Source organism: Rhineura floridana, chromosome 7, assembly GCF_030035675.1.
Source record: "Rhineura floridana isolate rRhiFlo1 chromosome 7, rRhiFlo1.hap2, whole genome shotgun sequence".
Classification (NCBI taxonomy): Eukaryota; Metazoa; Chordata; class Lepidosauria; order Squamata; family Rhineuridae; genus Rhineura; species Rhineura floridana.
In genome coordinates this window covers 82925565-82941262 of record NC_084486.1, presented here as the reverse complement: position 1 = coordinate 82941262, position 15698 = coordinate 82925565, and the positions used below count along the sequence as shown (strand labels likewise).

Here is a 15698-nt window from a genome sequence, read left to right as displayed (position 1 = left end):
CAGAGGCTAATCAATACTGTGTTGCGAGGCATGTCAGATTTTGCAGTGGCCTATATCGATGACGTGGCCATTTTTAGCAAATTGGTGCCTGAGCATGTCCAACACCTGACAACAGTATTAGAGGCCCTAAGAAAAGCAGGCCTCACAATAAAAGCTAAGAAATGCCATTTTGGTCTAAAGGAAGTAATCTATTTAGGACATAAGGTGGGGAGTGGGAAAATCACCCCCTTATGGAGCAAGGTGGAGGCAATACAAGTGTGGCCTATCCCCTTAACCAAAAAGCAAGTGAGGGCATTTCTAGGTGTGGCTGGGTTTTATAGGAAGTTTGTGAGAAATTTTAGGGAAATAAGAACATAAGAACATAGGAAGAGCCTGCTGGATCAGGCCAGTGGCCCATCTAGTCCAGCATCCTGTTCTCACAGTGGCCAACCAGGTGCCTGGGGGAAGCCCGCAAGCAGGACCCAAGTGCAAGAACACTCTCCCCTCCTGAGGCTTCCGGCAACTGGTTTTCAGAAGCATGCTGCCTCTGACTAGGGTGGCAGAGCACAGCCATCATGGCTAGTAGCCATTGATAGCCCTGTCCTCCATGAATTTGTCTAATCTTCTTTTAAAGCCATCCAAGCTGGTGGCCATTACTGCATCTTGTGGGAGCAAATTCCATAGTTTAACTATGCGCTGAGTAAAGAAGTACTTCCTTTTGTCTGTCCTGAATCTTCCAACATTCAGCTTCTTTGAATGTCCACGAGTTCTAGTGTTATGAGAGAGGGAGAAGAACTTTTCTCTATCCACTTTCTCAATGCCATGCATAATTTTATACACTTCTATCATGTCTCCTCTGACCCGCCTTTTCTCTAAACTAAAAAGCCCCAAATGCTGCAACCTTTCCTCGTAAGGGAGTCGCTCCATCCCCTTGATCATTCTGGTTGCCCTCTTCTGAACCTTTTCCAACTCTAGAATATCCTTTTTGAGATGAGGCGACCAGAACTGTACACAGTATTCCAAATGCGGCCGCACCATAGATTTATACAACGGCATGATGATATCGGCTGTTTTATTTTCAATACCTTTCCTAATTATTGCTAGCATGGAATTTCCCTTTTTCACAGCTGCTGCACACTGGGTCGACATTTTCATCGTGCTGTCCACTACAACCCCGAGGTCTCTCTCCTGGTCGGTCACCGCCAGTTCAGACCCCATGAGCGTATATGTGAAATTAAGATTTTTTGCTCCAATATGCATAATTTTACACTTGTTTATATTGAATTGCATTTGCCATTTTTCCACCCATTCACTCAGTTTGGAGAGGTCTTTTTGGAGCTCTTCGCAATCCCTTTTTGTTTTAACAACCCTGAACAATTTAGTGTCGTCAGCAAACTTGGCCACTTCACTGCTCACTCCTAATTCTAGGTCATTAATGAACAAGTTGAAAAGTACAGGTCCCAATACCGATCCTTGAGGGACTCCACTTTCTACAGCCCTCCATTGGGAGAACTGTCCGTTTATTCCTACTCTCTGCTTTCTGCTTCTTAACCAATTTCTTATCCACAAGAGGACCTCTCCTCTTATTCCATGACTGCTAAGCTTCCTCAGAAGCCTTTGGTGAGGTACTTTGTCAAACGCTTTTTGAAAGTCTAAGTACACTATGTCCACTGGATCACCTCTATCTATATGCTTGTTGACACTCTCAAAGAATTCTAATAGGTTACTGAGACAGGACTTTCCCTTGCAGAAGCCATGCTGGCTCTGCTTCAGCAAGGCTTGTTCTTCTATGTGCTTAGTTAATCTAGCTTTAATCATACTTTCTATCAGTTTTCCAGGGACAGAAGTTAAGCTAACTGGCCTGTAATTTCCGGGATCCCCTCTGGATCCCTTTTTGAAGATTGGCGTTACATTTGCCACTTTCCAGTCCTCAGGCACGGAGGAGGACCCGAGGGACAAGTTACATATTTTAGTTAGCAGATCAGCAATTTCACCTTTGAGTTCTTTGAGAACTCTCGGGTGGATGCCATCCGGGCCCGGTGATTTGTCAGTTTTTATATTGTCCATTAAGCTTAGAACTTCCTCTCTTGTTACCACTATTTGTCTTAGTTCCTCAGCATCCCTTCCTGCAAATGTTAGTTCAGGTTCAGGGATCTGCCCTATATCTTCCACTGTGAAGACAGATGCAAAGAATTCATTTAGCTTCTCTGCAATCTCCTTATCGTTCTTTAGTACATCTTTGACTCCCTTATCATCCAAGGGTCCAATCGTCTCCCTAGATGGTCTCCTGCTTTGAATGTATTTATAGAATTTTTTGTTGTTGGTTTTTATGTTCTTAGCAATGTGCTCCTCAAATTCTTTTTTAGCATCCCTTATTGTCTTCTTGCATTTCTTTTGCCAGAGTTTGTGTTCTTTTTTATTTTCTTCATTCGGACAAGACTTCCATTTTCTGAAGGAAGACTTTTTGCCTCTAAGAGCTTCCTTGACTTTGCTCGTTAACCATGCTGGCATCTTCTTGGCCCTGGCGGTACCTTTTCTGATCTGCGGTATGCACTCCGGTTGAGCTTCTAATATAGTGTTTTTAAACAACTTCCAAGCATTTTCGAGTGATGTGACCCTCTGGACTTTGTTTTTCAGCTTTCTTTTTACCAATCCCCTCATTTTTGTGAAGTTTCCTCTTTTGAAGTCAAATGTGACCGTGTTGGATTTTCTTGGCAATTGGCCAGTTACATGTATGTTTAATTTAATAGCACTGTGGTCACTGCTCCCAATCGGTTCAACAACACTTACATCTCGCACCAGGTCCCTGTCCCCACTGAGGATTCAGTCCAGGGTTGCCTTCCCTCTGGTCGGTTCCATGACCAACTGATCTAGGGAATAGTCATTTAGAATATCTAGAAACTTTGCTTCTTTGTCATGACTGGAACACATATGCAGCCAGTCTATGTCCGGGTAGTTGAAGTCACCCATTACTACCACATTTCCTAGTTTGGATGCTTCCTCAATTTCATATCTCATCTCAAGGTCTCCCTGAGCATTTTGATCAGGGGGACGATAGATCGTTCCCAGTATTAAGTCCCTCCTGGGGCACGGTATCACCACTCACAACGATTCTGTGGAGGAGTCTGCCTCTTTTGGGGTTTCGAGCTTGCTGGATTCAATAGCAACCCCCTTACATGAATTAACCAAGAAGAAGTGTTCTGAGCGTGTGGTATGGATGGATGAATGTCAGAAGGCTTTTGATCTACTGAAGCAAGCCTTGTGCCAAGGACCCATATTAATAGCACCGGACTATGAGCAACCATTCATCGTGGCTGCAGATGCGTCAGACCTAGCGCTGGGAGTCGTCTTGTTACAGGAGAGAGAAGGCACCAGACATCCAGTGGCGTACCTGAGTCGCAAGCTGACGCCAAGGGAGAAGAACTATTCATCGGTCCAAAAGGAGTGCCTAGCGGTCGTGTGGGGACTGAACAAGTTGCGCCCATACGTGTGGGGACGAAGATTCATGGTAACTACGGATCATCGGGCCTTGTTATGGTTGCAGACTATGAAAAACCATAACACTATGCTGCAGAAGTGGTCCTGGGCCCTACAGGACTATCAAGTGGACTTCCAGTTCATAAAAGGCAAGGACAATGTACTGGCAGATGGACTTTCCAGGCAAGTGGCCGGGACTGCAGTGACGTGACCAGACGGAGGAACAAAGAAAGACATTTTCCCCATAGAGACTTTTATTTGTTAACGCGACGTATAAATCCTGGAACAGGAATAATACTCTGCCGTTGTTTTAAGGGGGGGGGAAATGTGATGTTCCTCTATTAGTGTAAATAGGGTAAGTGTTGTTTGTATAGGAGATACATGATAAGTGGAATGAAAGAGGAAGGAGGAGTGAATGGGCAGTAGAATGCTGGATGATTGGCTGAATGTTTAAAATGGCTGACAGTATAAATGGCTGGATGTGAGGTGAATGGGGGGGAGAAGAGAAAGAGTGGGTTTTGAGAGAGTGGTTTGTCAGGAGAGCGTGGAGAAGGAGGGGGGTGGAGTTCGGATTAGTATTAGATAAAACCATATGCTTATGTGCCTTATGAAGAAATCTTGTTAGCTTGTTATCTGTGTTATTTAATAAATACTTAATTTGGTTTACCAAAGGCCTGATCCTTGGCTGGGGTTTCACAGACCAGAAGGGAGGGTGAGGTAAATACCAAGGCTGAAGGATAATATGGTGGCAGCGGGGAAGGGAAGTATAACACCACAAGTATTCAGACCAAACCAGAATTATAAGCAGTCTGAGTAAATCAAAGGGATTGGAGACAGCTTTAGCACTCAGTCACAGAGGTAACCAGATTGAGGGAGACTCAGGCAGAGTCTCTGGGAATACAGGTTATAAGACGTGACTGGTGGTGCTGCCTAGCAGGGGGATCTGTTGAGATCTGTGCTAGAGCGGGGAGAGAAACCATAAGAGAGAGCGGTCCGGACTGGTGGAGTCCCTGGTGGTGCCTAGTGACAGGCAGTAACCACTAGCAGGTAGGAACCTAACAGGGAGAGCCAGGGAAGGACGCCTCACAGCGGGCCCTAGTAACATCACAGGGACAGGCCCTAGTGATGTCATTAAGCATGATACATTAAGTATCAACCACAGTTGCTTGGAGCATACCATTCAAAAAAAATTCTCTGATTGGAAATTAAGAAATTACCTAAAAGAGGGTGTTCCCAGGTCCAGCTGAAGTGACAAGGTCATTCCTTCTCACCGGCTTAGGGAGCATGGGTGCAAAATGGAAATGGACTGCCTTCAAGTCAATCTGGACTTATGACAACCCTATGAATAGGGTTTTCATGGTAAGTGGTATTCAGAGGGGGTTTACCATTGCCTCCCTCTGAGGCTGAGAGGCAGTGACTGGCCCAAGGTCACCCAGTAACTAAACAGGTGCTGGGTAGCAGGTCTAATCCAGGTAAAAACCCCAAAGCTGGGGCCCTTCCCAGCGACCCAGCCAGCCAGCATGCCAGCCAGCCAACTCACGCCATACCTGCTCCAAGTTCCTCCCTCACTTTCTCCGATTGCGCCGCTGCTGAGGAAGCCTGGGCTCTCATTGGGCCTCAGGGGCAGCCAATGAGAATGCGGGGTAGTGCTTGTTGGGAAGGCGAATGGAGTCCTTCCCGGTCCTGGCTTGGTGGGTTGTTGTGCTGCCAGGGTGGGTAGCGCAAAACACATGCGTGCAAAGGAGAGAGAGAGAGTGGCAAAAGAAGGAGGCACTGAAGCAGGTAGAAGCAAGGGGGGAATTAGCGTATGCGCGTCTGGAAGCTAGGACGCGCATGCGCGGCTGGGTGGGCATCCACAAAAGCTGGAGATACAGGGACATGCGGGTGAGTCTGACTGGAGGTCAGAACAGCAACAGCGATCCCTGAGTCTCCAGCGGGATACCTGAGAACTGGCAACCCTAACCACCCTAGATATGCCACTAATCACAAGTTTGAAAAAAATGTCCTGATTTAAAAGCATCCCCAAGCTAGCATATTAAGCAGAAGGCTTCTCACCTACCTAGCCTTCTCCCAGCCTAAAGGTTAGTTTAGGTATTACTGCTGAGTCTACGGTAGGACTTTGAACACCAGAGCCTGCAACAGTTGTGGGAAGTGCTTCACAGATGTATGTACATGTCTTTAAGCCTCACAGTCCATGTCTCCCTGCCCCCATAGTGGCAATAAGATATTTCTCATCCTTGTGCTTGACAGCCTGGTAGAGCTAGCACACTGAACATCCTCAATAGTATGGAACACACTTAGCTTTAAAGAGTCCCCTACCCTTTGTTGTAGGCCAGAATCCTGCAAATCAGCAGAAACTATGCAATATGTCAACACATTACTCTTTTGTAAGAAAATCCTGGTATTTTACTACACCACTGGTTTTCAAGTGGTGAGGAGAGACCAACAAGTAGGCCAAGAAAGTGGAACTACCACTTTCTTTTGTGTTTGTTTAGCAGAAGAAGAAGTCCAAATGAAGAGGGACCACAGATCATTGGTACAGCACAAATGCTTTGCATAGAGCAGCATACAGCATCTCTATTTAACAGAATCAAGTAATGGGAGATTAGAAGAGGTAATGGGAAAGACCTCGGCTTAAGAAGGTGGAGGGCTGCTGCCAATCTGAACAGACAATACTAAGCTAGATGGACAAATTGTCTGACCTGGTATAAGACAGCTTCCTGTGTCCCTAAAGACACCCATATCTGGTAAAACATTAAGAATGGGTCCCATGTAGCAAGTTGGGAGTTAAAGGTGGGTCCCAGGCCTGAGAAATACTGGCCTATGGTCCCGTAATAGTTACAGCACGGACATATTTAAAGTAGAGAAGTCACAAAGCTGCTTACAGAAGACAGCTTGCCATGCTTCAAATACAACAAGCAAGTCTTCACACACAATGGCTGCTATGTTTATGTCCATACATAATCTGATCTGGCAGAGGCCACGGCAATTGCATCAGCTCTGCCCTTGGGCTCCAGGGTGATGGGATCATCTCCCTGCCTCAGGGTATGCTGACAAGGGTCCTCCAGAAATTACTTATCAAATCAACATTAAAATGATCTGTGTACCCAGATGTGCCTGTCTACAGGAGCTGGGATTTTTTTCTGCTGCAATGCAAGCTCTGCTCTCCTCATACACACAGCTAGCTCCAAAAATCCAGTGCAGATGTTTACCCCCTCCCCTCATTATTTCAGCCAGGGTTCTAGGTCTCTTTTTTGAGGGGAGTTCAGATATCCAACATACTTGTCTGGCTCAATATTCATTTCATTGCTTTTTTTAAAAAAATGCAATACCCCCCCCCTTGAAGCACTATTCCAGGCAGCAAAGGGGGGGAAATGGCTTTGTGATTGGCTGTCCCTATCAGCACTTTACACAAATGGTTTTGCTGGAAGTGATAAGAACTGGCTCCTCCCACGTTTTGAGTATGTGAACAAGCCTACTGCAAAACTTTCCTCAAACAATGTACCATTATGTGCACCTCAGTATAGGTTTCCACCACTGTGTCAGCACACATAAATAACCCTGTGTTCTCCATTAGTGTCAGTGTACCTACCCTTGAGTTACAGATTAAAGTGTGTGTGGACTTCCCACCCAACGCAGAAAGGGGAAACCTGTAGTTCTCCAGATGTTGTTTGATGTCCTATCATCCCCAATCACTAGCCATAATGGCTGGGATGGAAGGGAGTTAGAGGGCCACAGGTACCTCCTCCCTGCCCTATGGCAGAAAGGGCCATACTGAATTAAATCTCTCTGCTACCACCATGCCACAGAAAAAATAGTATAGTCAACATAGCACTAAGATTGTTTTATCAGCACAAGCATTTCTGCTTGTCTGACAGAATGATCTCCCCTCTCCTCCCCCCAGTATACTGTTCTGGAGTTCTCCCAAGCCCCCCCCCAAGCAAATCTGTGGTGGGTGCTGGGGCATGCTGGGGACAAGGGGAGGGAAATCCCATTGAGCTAATGGGAATTCTTGTACTGGCTTCTGTTAAGCATGTTAGCTGAATATGGCCCATACCTTCCCTTTTTTCCTCAATTGAAACACCTTGTCGAGTAGACAACATGGTGCCCTTCAGAGGTTGTTGGATCAAAAAAAAACCATCAGCCCCTGCCAGCATGGTCAAGGATGATGGGAGTTGTAGTCCACAACATCTGGAAGGCACCACAGTGGTTCCCTGGAACTAGCCATAGGAAACCAGATAAGAGGACAAAACTACTGTACTTTTGAAGGGGTAATTTCAGTGGGCAGCTTTTATCACCTGTACATGATGAATTGGAGCTGCCAGAGTTCTCCTTTCCACAATGTTGTTGAAAGTAGAGGAGCTTTGTAGTTTGGACACAGCCAACCCCCTGAGCCAGCACTAGAAGCAAGTCTCATTCTACAATTATGACATTTATTTATTTATTTATTATTTTATTTATACCCCTTCCTTCCTTCCAGCAGGAGCTCAGGGCAGCAAACAGAAACACTAAAGAACACTTAATGGCTTCTGGGTACTCCCAACTCCCCCCACAATGCTAATGCCAGCTAGAGACCAAGGACTCATCTACATAGTGGTTTACTGTGTGTTTGGTGCTACTCACATCTCCTTTAAATTTGCATGGTTCACATGATGTTACTGGTAAAAACAGAAGCTATCACAGTTTTCCCCCTGTAAATCTGTATTAACTCAATCCATTGATAATACGAAAAGGGAAGAAAAAAAGTTTTCACTCCCCTTCTCTAGTGCTTGTAGACAGTTTGATCTGATGCTTTTAAGTGGGTGTCTTGTTCCCCTCTCCATGCCCACTCCCTCCTCATCCCTTCATTAATTTTATTTCCTGTAGGCTGACAAGCAACTTTCAGTTGCTCTCCTTAATTCTGCGGGCCTTTTTTATGTTGCTGCAAAGGTACCTTTATTTTCTTTTCCCCTTAATTTGTGTGCAAAAGTATAACACTGCTCAAACAAAGATTTGTATTTCAGCTGTATCCTACCAGGGAAAACAGATATTCACACTTCTGGGTTGTGTTTTGTTTTTAAAGGAACCTACTGCAGCTGTAGAATAGACTGAGCATGCTTAGTCACCTTAGCAACCAGAGGGAGTGGAAATGTATAATTAGAGGGTGGCGCCACAAGGAAAAGCAAGACTAATCCCCAGAGGAATGCCTGTTTGTGTGAATGGGAAAAAGCGAGTGGCATCTAACGTTTGAGCAGGAACTGCAGACAATACAAATGAAAAGTAGAGGTAAAAGAAATGTATTTCCTACAAAGAAATGCTCCCATGTAGATGAGCCCCAAGAGAAAAGAAGAAATGCAAACTGAGCCAGGAGCAGTGAGAATAATTTCTGCTGGTTAAAGAATTATTAGGGAGCTTCTAGGTTCTTGCCTTTGTATTTGCTAGAAAGCAACTCTTGGCTACTAAGTTGATCGGGATGCTATCAGTGAACATTCCAACAGAATCCACCATGCTACAGAGCTCTAGTACTAGAGATTCTCTAGGATTATATCCAAAACAGATCACGTTTCTAAAACACAGATGGTATTTTGTAGAGGCTGGAGGCAGGGAGTAGGAAAGAAAGAATTGGCCAAACATATGGGATACCTGTACAGAACCATTAATTGTAAAATGATTTATAAGGACACTTAAAAAATAAAATAAAGCAGGTTCTTCTTTGAATAGAATATAGTTTGAATTATGCGATTAAATCTAGCACATGCAGCTCACATATGTGTATAGTTTGCATGGGAAGTGGCCAGAGTATTAAGTCAATGCTATACACACATGTCATAGGAGTCATAATCTCAGGTGACAGAAAAGGGGGATGTCTCATTTAACACAGCTATTGCTTTCTGCGGTTTTTATAAGCACTTGCATTACAATTTCTTTACAGAAAGACCTGCAGTATAATCAGCCAAATTATAAACAATTTTTAAAGCTTAATTAGAATGATTAATTGATTAAACATAGCAGTTCTAGTATTAATGCTTTACTTAAAGAGCCCAGAGTTCTAATTCTTATTGATCGGGGGAGGGGGAACACCATCTTTAAAGTACAAATAGCAGCAAGCTATGTCACACCCCTGTTTTGGGGGCAAGAGAGCCACTATTAAATTCTTATTGCAATGGTATGAGCTGAACGCATTAACAGATGAGGTCCATTTTCTCTTTCTGCCAACCTATATAGAACTTCTGACAGCCCACCATTTAACAAGAAGTTGATCCACAGCAGGAGCTCCGGCTTGTTTTACTCTGTGTTTTCCCAGCACTAGGGAGAGGTTAAGGCTTGCCAGAAGCTAGAGTTCAGTTCTTAAAGTAGAGTATACAGTAAAGGACTTGGAACCAAAAGAACTGACCCAGTCTTACAGTGGGAGAGCCTGTCTAAAATCCTACCATTAAAACTAGATGAAGTCCTTTGAGATAGTGTATTTAGTGGAAATGTAGCAGGTAGTCTTGTTTAAAAAACAAACTAGGCTGACTGAGAAATGGCAAGCAAGCTCCTTTAAAGAAGTTAGAATACATATATATTGATAGATATGAACATTGGAAAGAATAAATATAAGTGGGTTGCAGATTTAAATAAAGATATTCCAGAGAATACAGTATATGGGAATATACATGAGAGCAAAACAGACATATTTAACCCTTTTGAAATCTAGCAGAAATTAATTTTAAAGTAATAGCAAGATGGTACATGATATCATGGAGAATTAAAAAGATTTATCTAAAAAAAGCTGAATGTTGGCAATGTAAATATTATAAGGTAGATACACTGCATATTAGGCAGAACTGTCTGGTTCTATAGAAGTTTTCAATATGGGTTTGGATCCTATTAGGATTTAATTGGGACATATAGAAGGAGTTGGATCAGAGATGGAAAATGTTTATTATTTACTGACGGCAGCAGAAATATTAGTAGTGAAGCCACAGAGGCCCCTGAGGGGCCTCTCGATAGGGTGGGGGAGAACAGTGCTCCTTCTCCGTGATCCGCTGCGGCAGAGTAGCTGCTACGGATCGCAGGGAGGGAGTGTCTTCCGCCCGTCCGTTCACTGGCTCCACCTACCCGTCTCTCCTGTCTTTTGCGGCTGCATGCACAGGACTGCCATTAACTAAGATGGCAGCTGAGGTTTCCCTAAGGGGATGAAGCTTCTGCCACCATCTTGGTTGATGGCAGCAAGGCACGCGTGTAGCAGCCCATGCAGCCGCAGAAGACAGGAGAGATGGATCCAGCGAACTGGTGGGCAGAAGAAGCCCTCTCCCTGCAAGAGACAGGTAGGCATGTGCGTGTGTGTGCACACGTGCCCGCCGGGGCCCGGGGCAAGCTGGTGCCCGAGGGACCCGGCCTGTCTGGTGCTAGCCCTGCTCTTAAGAAACTACAGTTTCCAGAATTCTTTGGGGGAAGCCATAACAGTTTATAGTGGTATAATACTGCTTTAAATGTATAGTGCAGAGAGGGCCTAAGAGTCAGAAATATCTATGGCACAAAAAAAGTTAAATTAATGCTACACTTAGAATGTGAGCAGGGGGTTGGACTCAATGGCCTACAAGGCCCCTTCCAACTCTATGATTCTATGAATGGGTCATGCCAAAGTGCCAAACATATATATAAGAGTGACAGAAATTGAACAGGTTTTGGACTTAATCTAGAAATTATTATTAATGGGCAATACCTTATTTTCTGCTACGGCATGGACTTTAGGGCTTGAATATGGATTCAAGCCTACACATGCAGGCATGAAATGTAGCTCATTCATTCAAGTTACTGTCTCAGCCTGATCTACCTAGCAAGATTAATAGAAGGATGAATGAAAAAAGAGCTGTAAAGCATTGATATGGCATCTCAGGCGATTCATCTCTGGGCTTCATGCTATAGGCTAGGAGCCTTTTTTTCAAATTGGGCTATGCAAGTTGAACACTGTATTAGGATTTCCAGGAGAGAAAGAATATAAGAGACACAGACAAAATGCCAACAGTCCATTAGTTACATTGCAAAATTTAAGCACTCCAGCTTAGCTAGCCCATCAATGTAATTAATAAGGAGCGTGGGCCATATGAGCGTTATAGCATTAGGGCAACTGATTCCCCAAGAGAAAGAAATAACAGCCACCACCCAGTCTCTAACTGAGGAGGTCTCACTATCTTCTCACTCACACATACAAATAACTTGGCTGCAGTGATACATGCTCTGGTAACTTCCAGTTTGGACTATTGCAATGAACTCTACATGAGGCTGCCCCTGAAGACAGTTCAGTACTTGCAACTTGTACAGGATGCAGCAGCTATGCGGTTGGGTGGGTGTGTTTCTGATCAGAAATCGTATTATGCTGGTCTTAAAGGATCTACACATGCTACCAATCAGCTACCAAGCCCAATTTAAGGTGCTTATATTAATACAAAAAGCCCTAAACAACTTGAGCCCCAAATATTGGAAGGTATGCTTTCTCCCATGTCCACTGATTTGGACTGACAGGGAAGATTGACAGGGAAGGCCCTGTGTGGTTTGAGGGACAGTGGCACATAAAGGCCTTCTTTGTGTGGTTCTCAGCCTGTAGAATGCCATCCCTTCTCAGGCCTGTTTTGTAGTTTTCAGTATCAGATCAAGATGCCACTCTTTATCCAGGCTTTTGGAAGGGTGGATGTTTTCCCCCTTTGCTGTACTGCTACACACCTGTTTTGCTGTTCTTGTTTAGTTTTGTGATTCTAACTTACAGTTTTAATGAATGCCTGTTTTTATGTGACCTGCCCTGGGACCAGTCGGTGAAGGGAGGACTAGAAGAATAAATAAGATATAAAATTGTCCCCGACCATTGACTATGCCAGCTGATGCAACAAAGCATCTGAAGGGGGTAAGTTAGGTATGGCTGCTACTTGGGACAAAGTCTCATGGAATGTAATGAGACTTATAGCAGGGCCCCACTTTGCAGCGCTCTGCTCTGCAGCGTTCCACCAATACAGCGGTTGTCAATTGCTGAAAGCCCCCACTCCTATGGTGCTTGTTCCACTTTTACGGCGTTTTTCGGGCGTCAGGCACCATTTTACACAATGTTAGTCAATGCATTCCGCTTTACAGCAGATTTCGCTTTACAGCGGCGGTCCGGAACAGAACCTGCTGTATGAGTGGGGCCCTACTGTACTTCTGAACAGATGTTCATAGGATTGCACTGTGAGCCTATTTTTCAAGGGTGCACTTTTATCAGGCCTTTCCAAGCCATTTGGCTGTTTGAGGGAAAAGACAAGATGATGCCCCCCATTTTCCATGTACAGAAGCCAACTAGACTGGCAGTAAAATTTTACTGCAATACTGGAGGATAACAGGCCAGTTTAGGGCGTACGTGACAGGCTGTGCAGAACACGTAGATCTGATCTTCACAGAAGGGAATCACTGATGTTTTCAGGTGGAATCTGCTCCCTGAGGGGATAGCCTCACTCTGCCTAATGGTAGGGATGGCCTTGACTTTCATCTCTGAGCCATGGCCATTCCTCACACAACAGAGGACAAAAACTTGCTCTTATACTTTTGACTCCTTAGATTTGCTATAGGCCAATAAGGTTTACTGAGAACCTAATGTCTCAGGATAGTTATTGTTATGGAAATAGTCATCTACTGGGTATGAAGAATATCTCATTCACACACAGCATTTTCCTCAAAGAACTAGTAAGGATGTGGCCATGAAGAAATCTATGTGCAGGTAGATAGATGAGAAATACAAAAAGCCAATTAGGAATGACTTTTAGCAGGTGCAAGTTTGCTCACCCTGGCATGAGAAGCTGCAATTACCCAAAAATCAGCCCTTGTACAGGGACCTATCAGCAGAATTAGATCAGGGAGGGATGGCCAAAGTCAAGGATACACAACAAGGAAGAGACAATGCATACACAAGCTTAGTTTACAAGTTTAGATATAATATTCCTGTCCTTTCAGAAATAACCCTAAACAATCCCTAGACTGAGGGTCAGGTTAGGATGGATTTGCTTAGTAGGGAGGACATTAAGCTAGGTAGTCTTCAGGTAGCTTCCAAGTGAATACAAAACTGCAACACAGAAAGCCTGATTAAAACATCAGGGAGCTGCTTTTCTCAATTTGGGATTTAAAAAAAAAATCTCAACCAGCAAGTAGAGACAGCAAGAGGCACATTTTCTGCTAAAATTTGCAATGTGAAAACAACATTCTGTTTACTCTGTTACAAAACCTTTTAAATACTCCCTTTCCCCACTAAATCAAATCCATTAATCCACAGTATTTCACACAAGCACAAGCAATAAAAGAACAATTGGTAGGATACATTTTTATCTGTCAACATAATATTACATACAGAACAAGCATGATTCCTTACCTGATTTCCTTTTCGAGGATCCATAGTCCCTGAAAAAAAGGCAACAACAGATAGACATGGTTAGGTCTTGCAGCACAAGAGAAGAAAAAGATAGAGCCAAGCTCCTATCCCCTTGCACAGAGGCACATTGTGGACTTCCCTTCCTTTAAATTGGAGCTTGGGACCACAAGTCATTGATTGACTGACAGACACACACACACACACACACCCAGCCGGTGATGCACCCTCCCTTGATCAGCAGCAGCTGGTGTTTCTGCAGCACAAGAGCCTAACAAGCCCATGTGATCCACTACAAGGGAGGGGGGGAGGATATCAGTTCTTTCACTTCTTTAAATCAAGCTTCAGAGAGAGCTCTTGCTGACTTAACCCCTTATCGCTTTTATCCAGCACAGAGGCAAAAGCATGTCGGCTGCTCCCCGCAAGGTTACTGCATTTGCTTCATTAAGCGCTATTTTGCGATGCTTGCAGTCCTATGGTTTCAAAAAGCTGTTTGCCATCTGCACATCCTGCAGCTCCTTCTGGTTATCTCTGCCTAACACTTGTCTGCATGGAAAAAGATGAAAAATGCCTAGTTTATTTCACGCAAGGAGAATAAATTCAGTTTTCTCAGTTTGGAATACATGCAATAGCAAGCTGGTTCTTTTGATTACAGGGTTGACAAGGATCCTTTATTTTTAGGAAATATTTCATTAATTAGAACATCTGCATTGGTGGTCATTAATGAGAAGCTGTTACATTGCCAGAGCAGAAGGGGTTTTTTTACACCATAATCCTATGCATGCTTACTCAGAAGTAAATCCCACTTAGTTCAGTAGGACTCAAGTAGCTCCCAAGTAGATATGCACAGAATTTCAGCTTTAAACGTGTGAGAAAATCCACCTTTTTCAGTAGCCTTTTCAACATATTGCCCATCTATTGCTGTAATCCTTTCCCGCTAGAAAAGAACTCAGTCACTATCCTAATGTTAACAAGAATTTCTTCCATCATTTCCTGCCTGTTGTCAGCTTTGTAGTTATACTACTAAAGCATTTGTAGCTGTTTTCAGCACATTGTAAATAACTTCAGCCCAGCATAAAAGATTTATTCAGTTTCAGAACATAAACTATTGGCACTTGCTAGGAATATTATTATTAGTATAACTACTACTGCTGCTGCTACTACTATTACTACTTCAAAGCACATTTATGTATCCATAGCATTTCGCATACATTATCTAGTTGTCATCCAGAACAACAATTCTGTATGTCAATCAGTATTATTACCCAGATATTGCAGATGGGAAGACTGAAGCTGAGTGAGATTGGTTTGCCGAAGGCCAGTTCCCATGGGTGCAGTCATGAAACATGATTTGAACCATAGGCATCCTGAATAGTAGCTCAGGCTGCAATCCTATACCTACTTACCTTGGAGTAAGTGAACTTGTGAGATTCTACATGCATATGATTTGTTCATCCCTTAAATTCCAATCCTATACACTGTTACATGGGGGTAAGTTCCAATTAACTCACTGTGGTTTACTTCTGAGTAGACATGTTTAGCAACTAGGGTTGCCAGGTTCATTGCCTGAGACTGATCCTGTAACTTTAGGAGAAGAGAAAGTCAGCCAAGTACAGGTGTTCTTGCAACATTGTAATAAGAAAAACCACAAGGTGGAATTCTCCCTTCCCCCTGCACAATTTTTAAAGATATAAAAGACCTCTTCAATGTTGCAAGAACACCTGCACTTGGCTGATGTTTTCTTCTCCTAAAGATACAGGATCAGTCTCAGGCCCTGAACCTGGCAACCCTATTAGCAACAATGCTATACCAGCCCCAAAGTTGCTGCTAAAGATACAGGCACAGGGCCAGTAAAAAGGTGGGATCCTTACAATGTAGGTCAGGGATGGGGAAC

The 15698-nt window shown here is 43.8% G+C and overlaps 1 protein-coding gene across 6 annotated transcripts in view; it reads right to left on the bottom strand.

Moving 5' to 3' along the window:
- SH3PXD2A (SH3 and PX domains 2A) overlaps positions 1 to 15698 on the bottom strand; it is a 426239-nt gene that overhangs the window by 147639 nt on the left and 262902 nt on the right. For 3 of the 6 annotated variants that reach the window (XM_061636089.1, XM_061636087.1, XM_061636088.1), the window contains exon 6: positions 13808 to 13836. In XM_061636089.1, coding sequence (XP_061492073.1) covers positions 13808 to 13836 — 29 coding nt within the window. Of the gene's footprint in view, positions 1 to 13807; positions 13975 to 14015; positions 14068 to 15698 lie in introns of those variants that run through there. The other 3 variants (XM_061636092.1, XM_061636093.1, XM_061636091.1) reach the window with 3 other exon arrangements.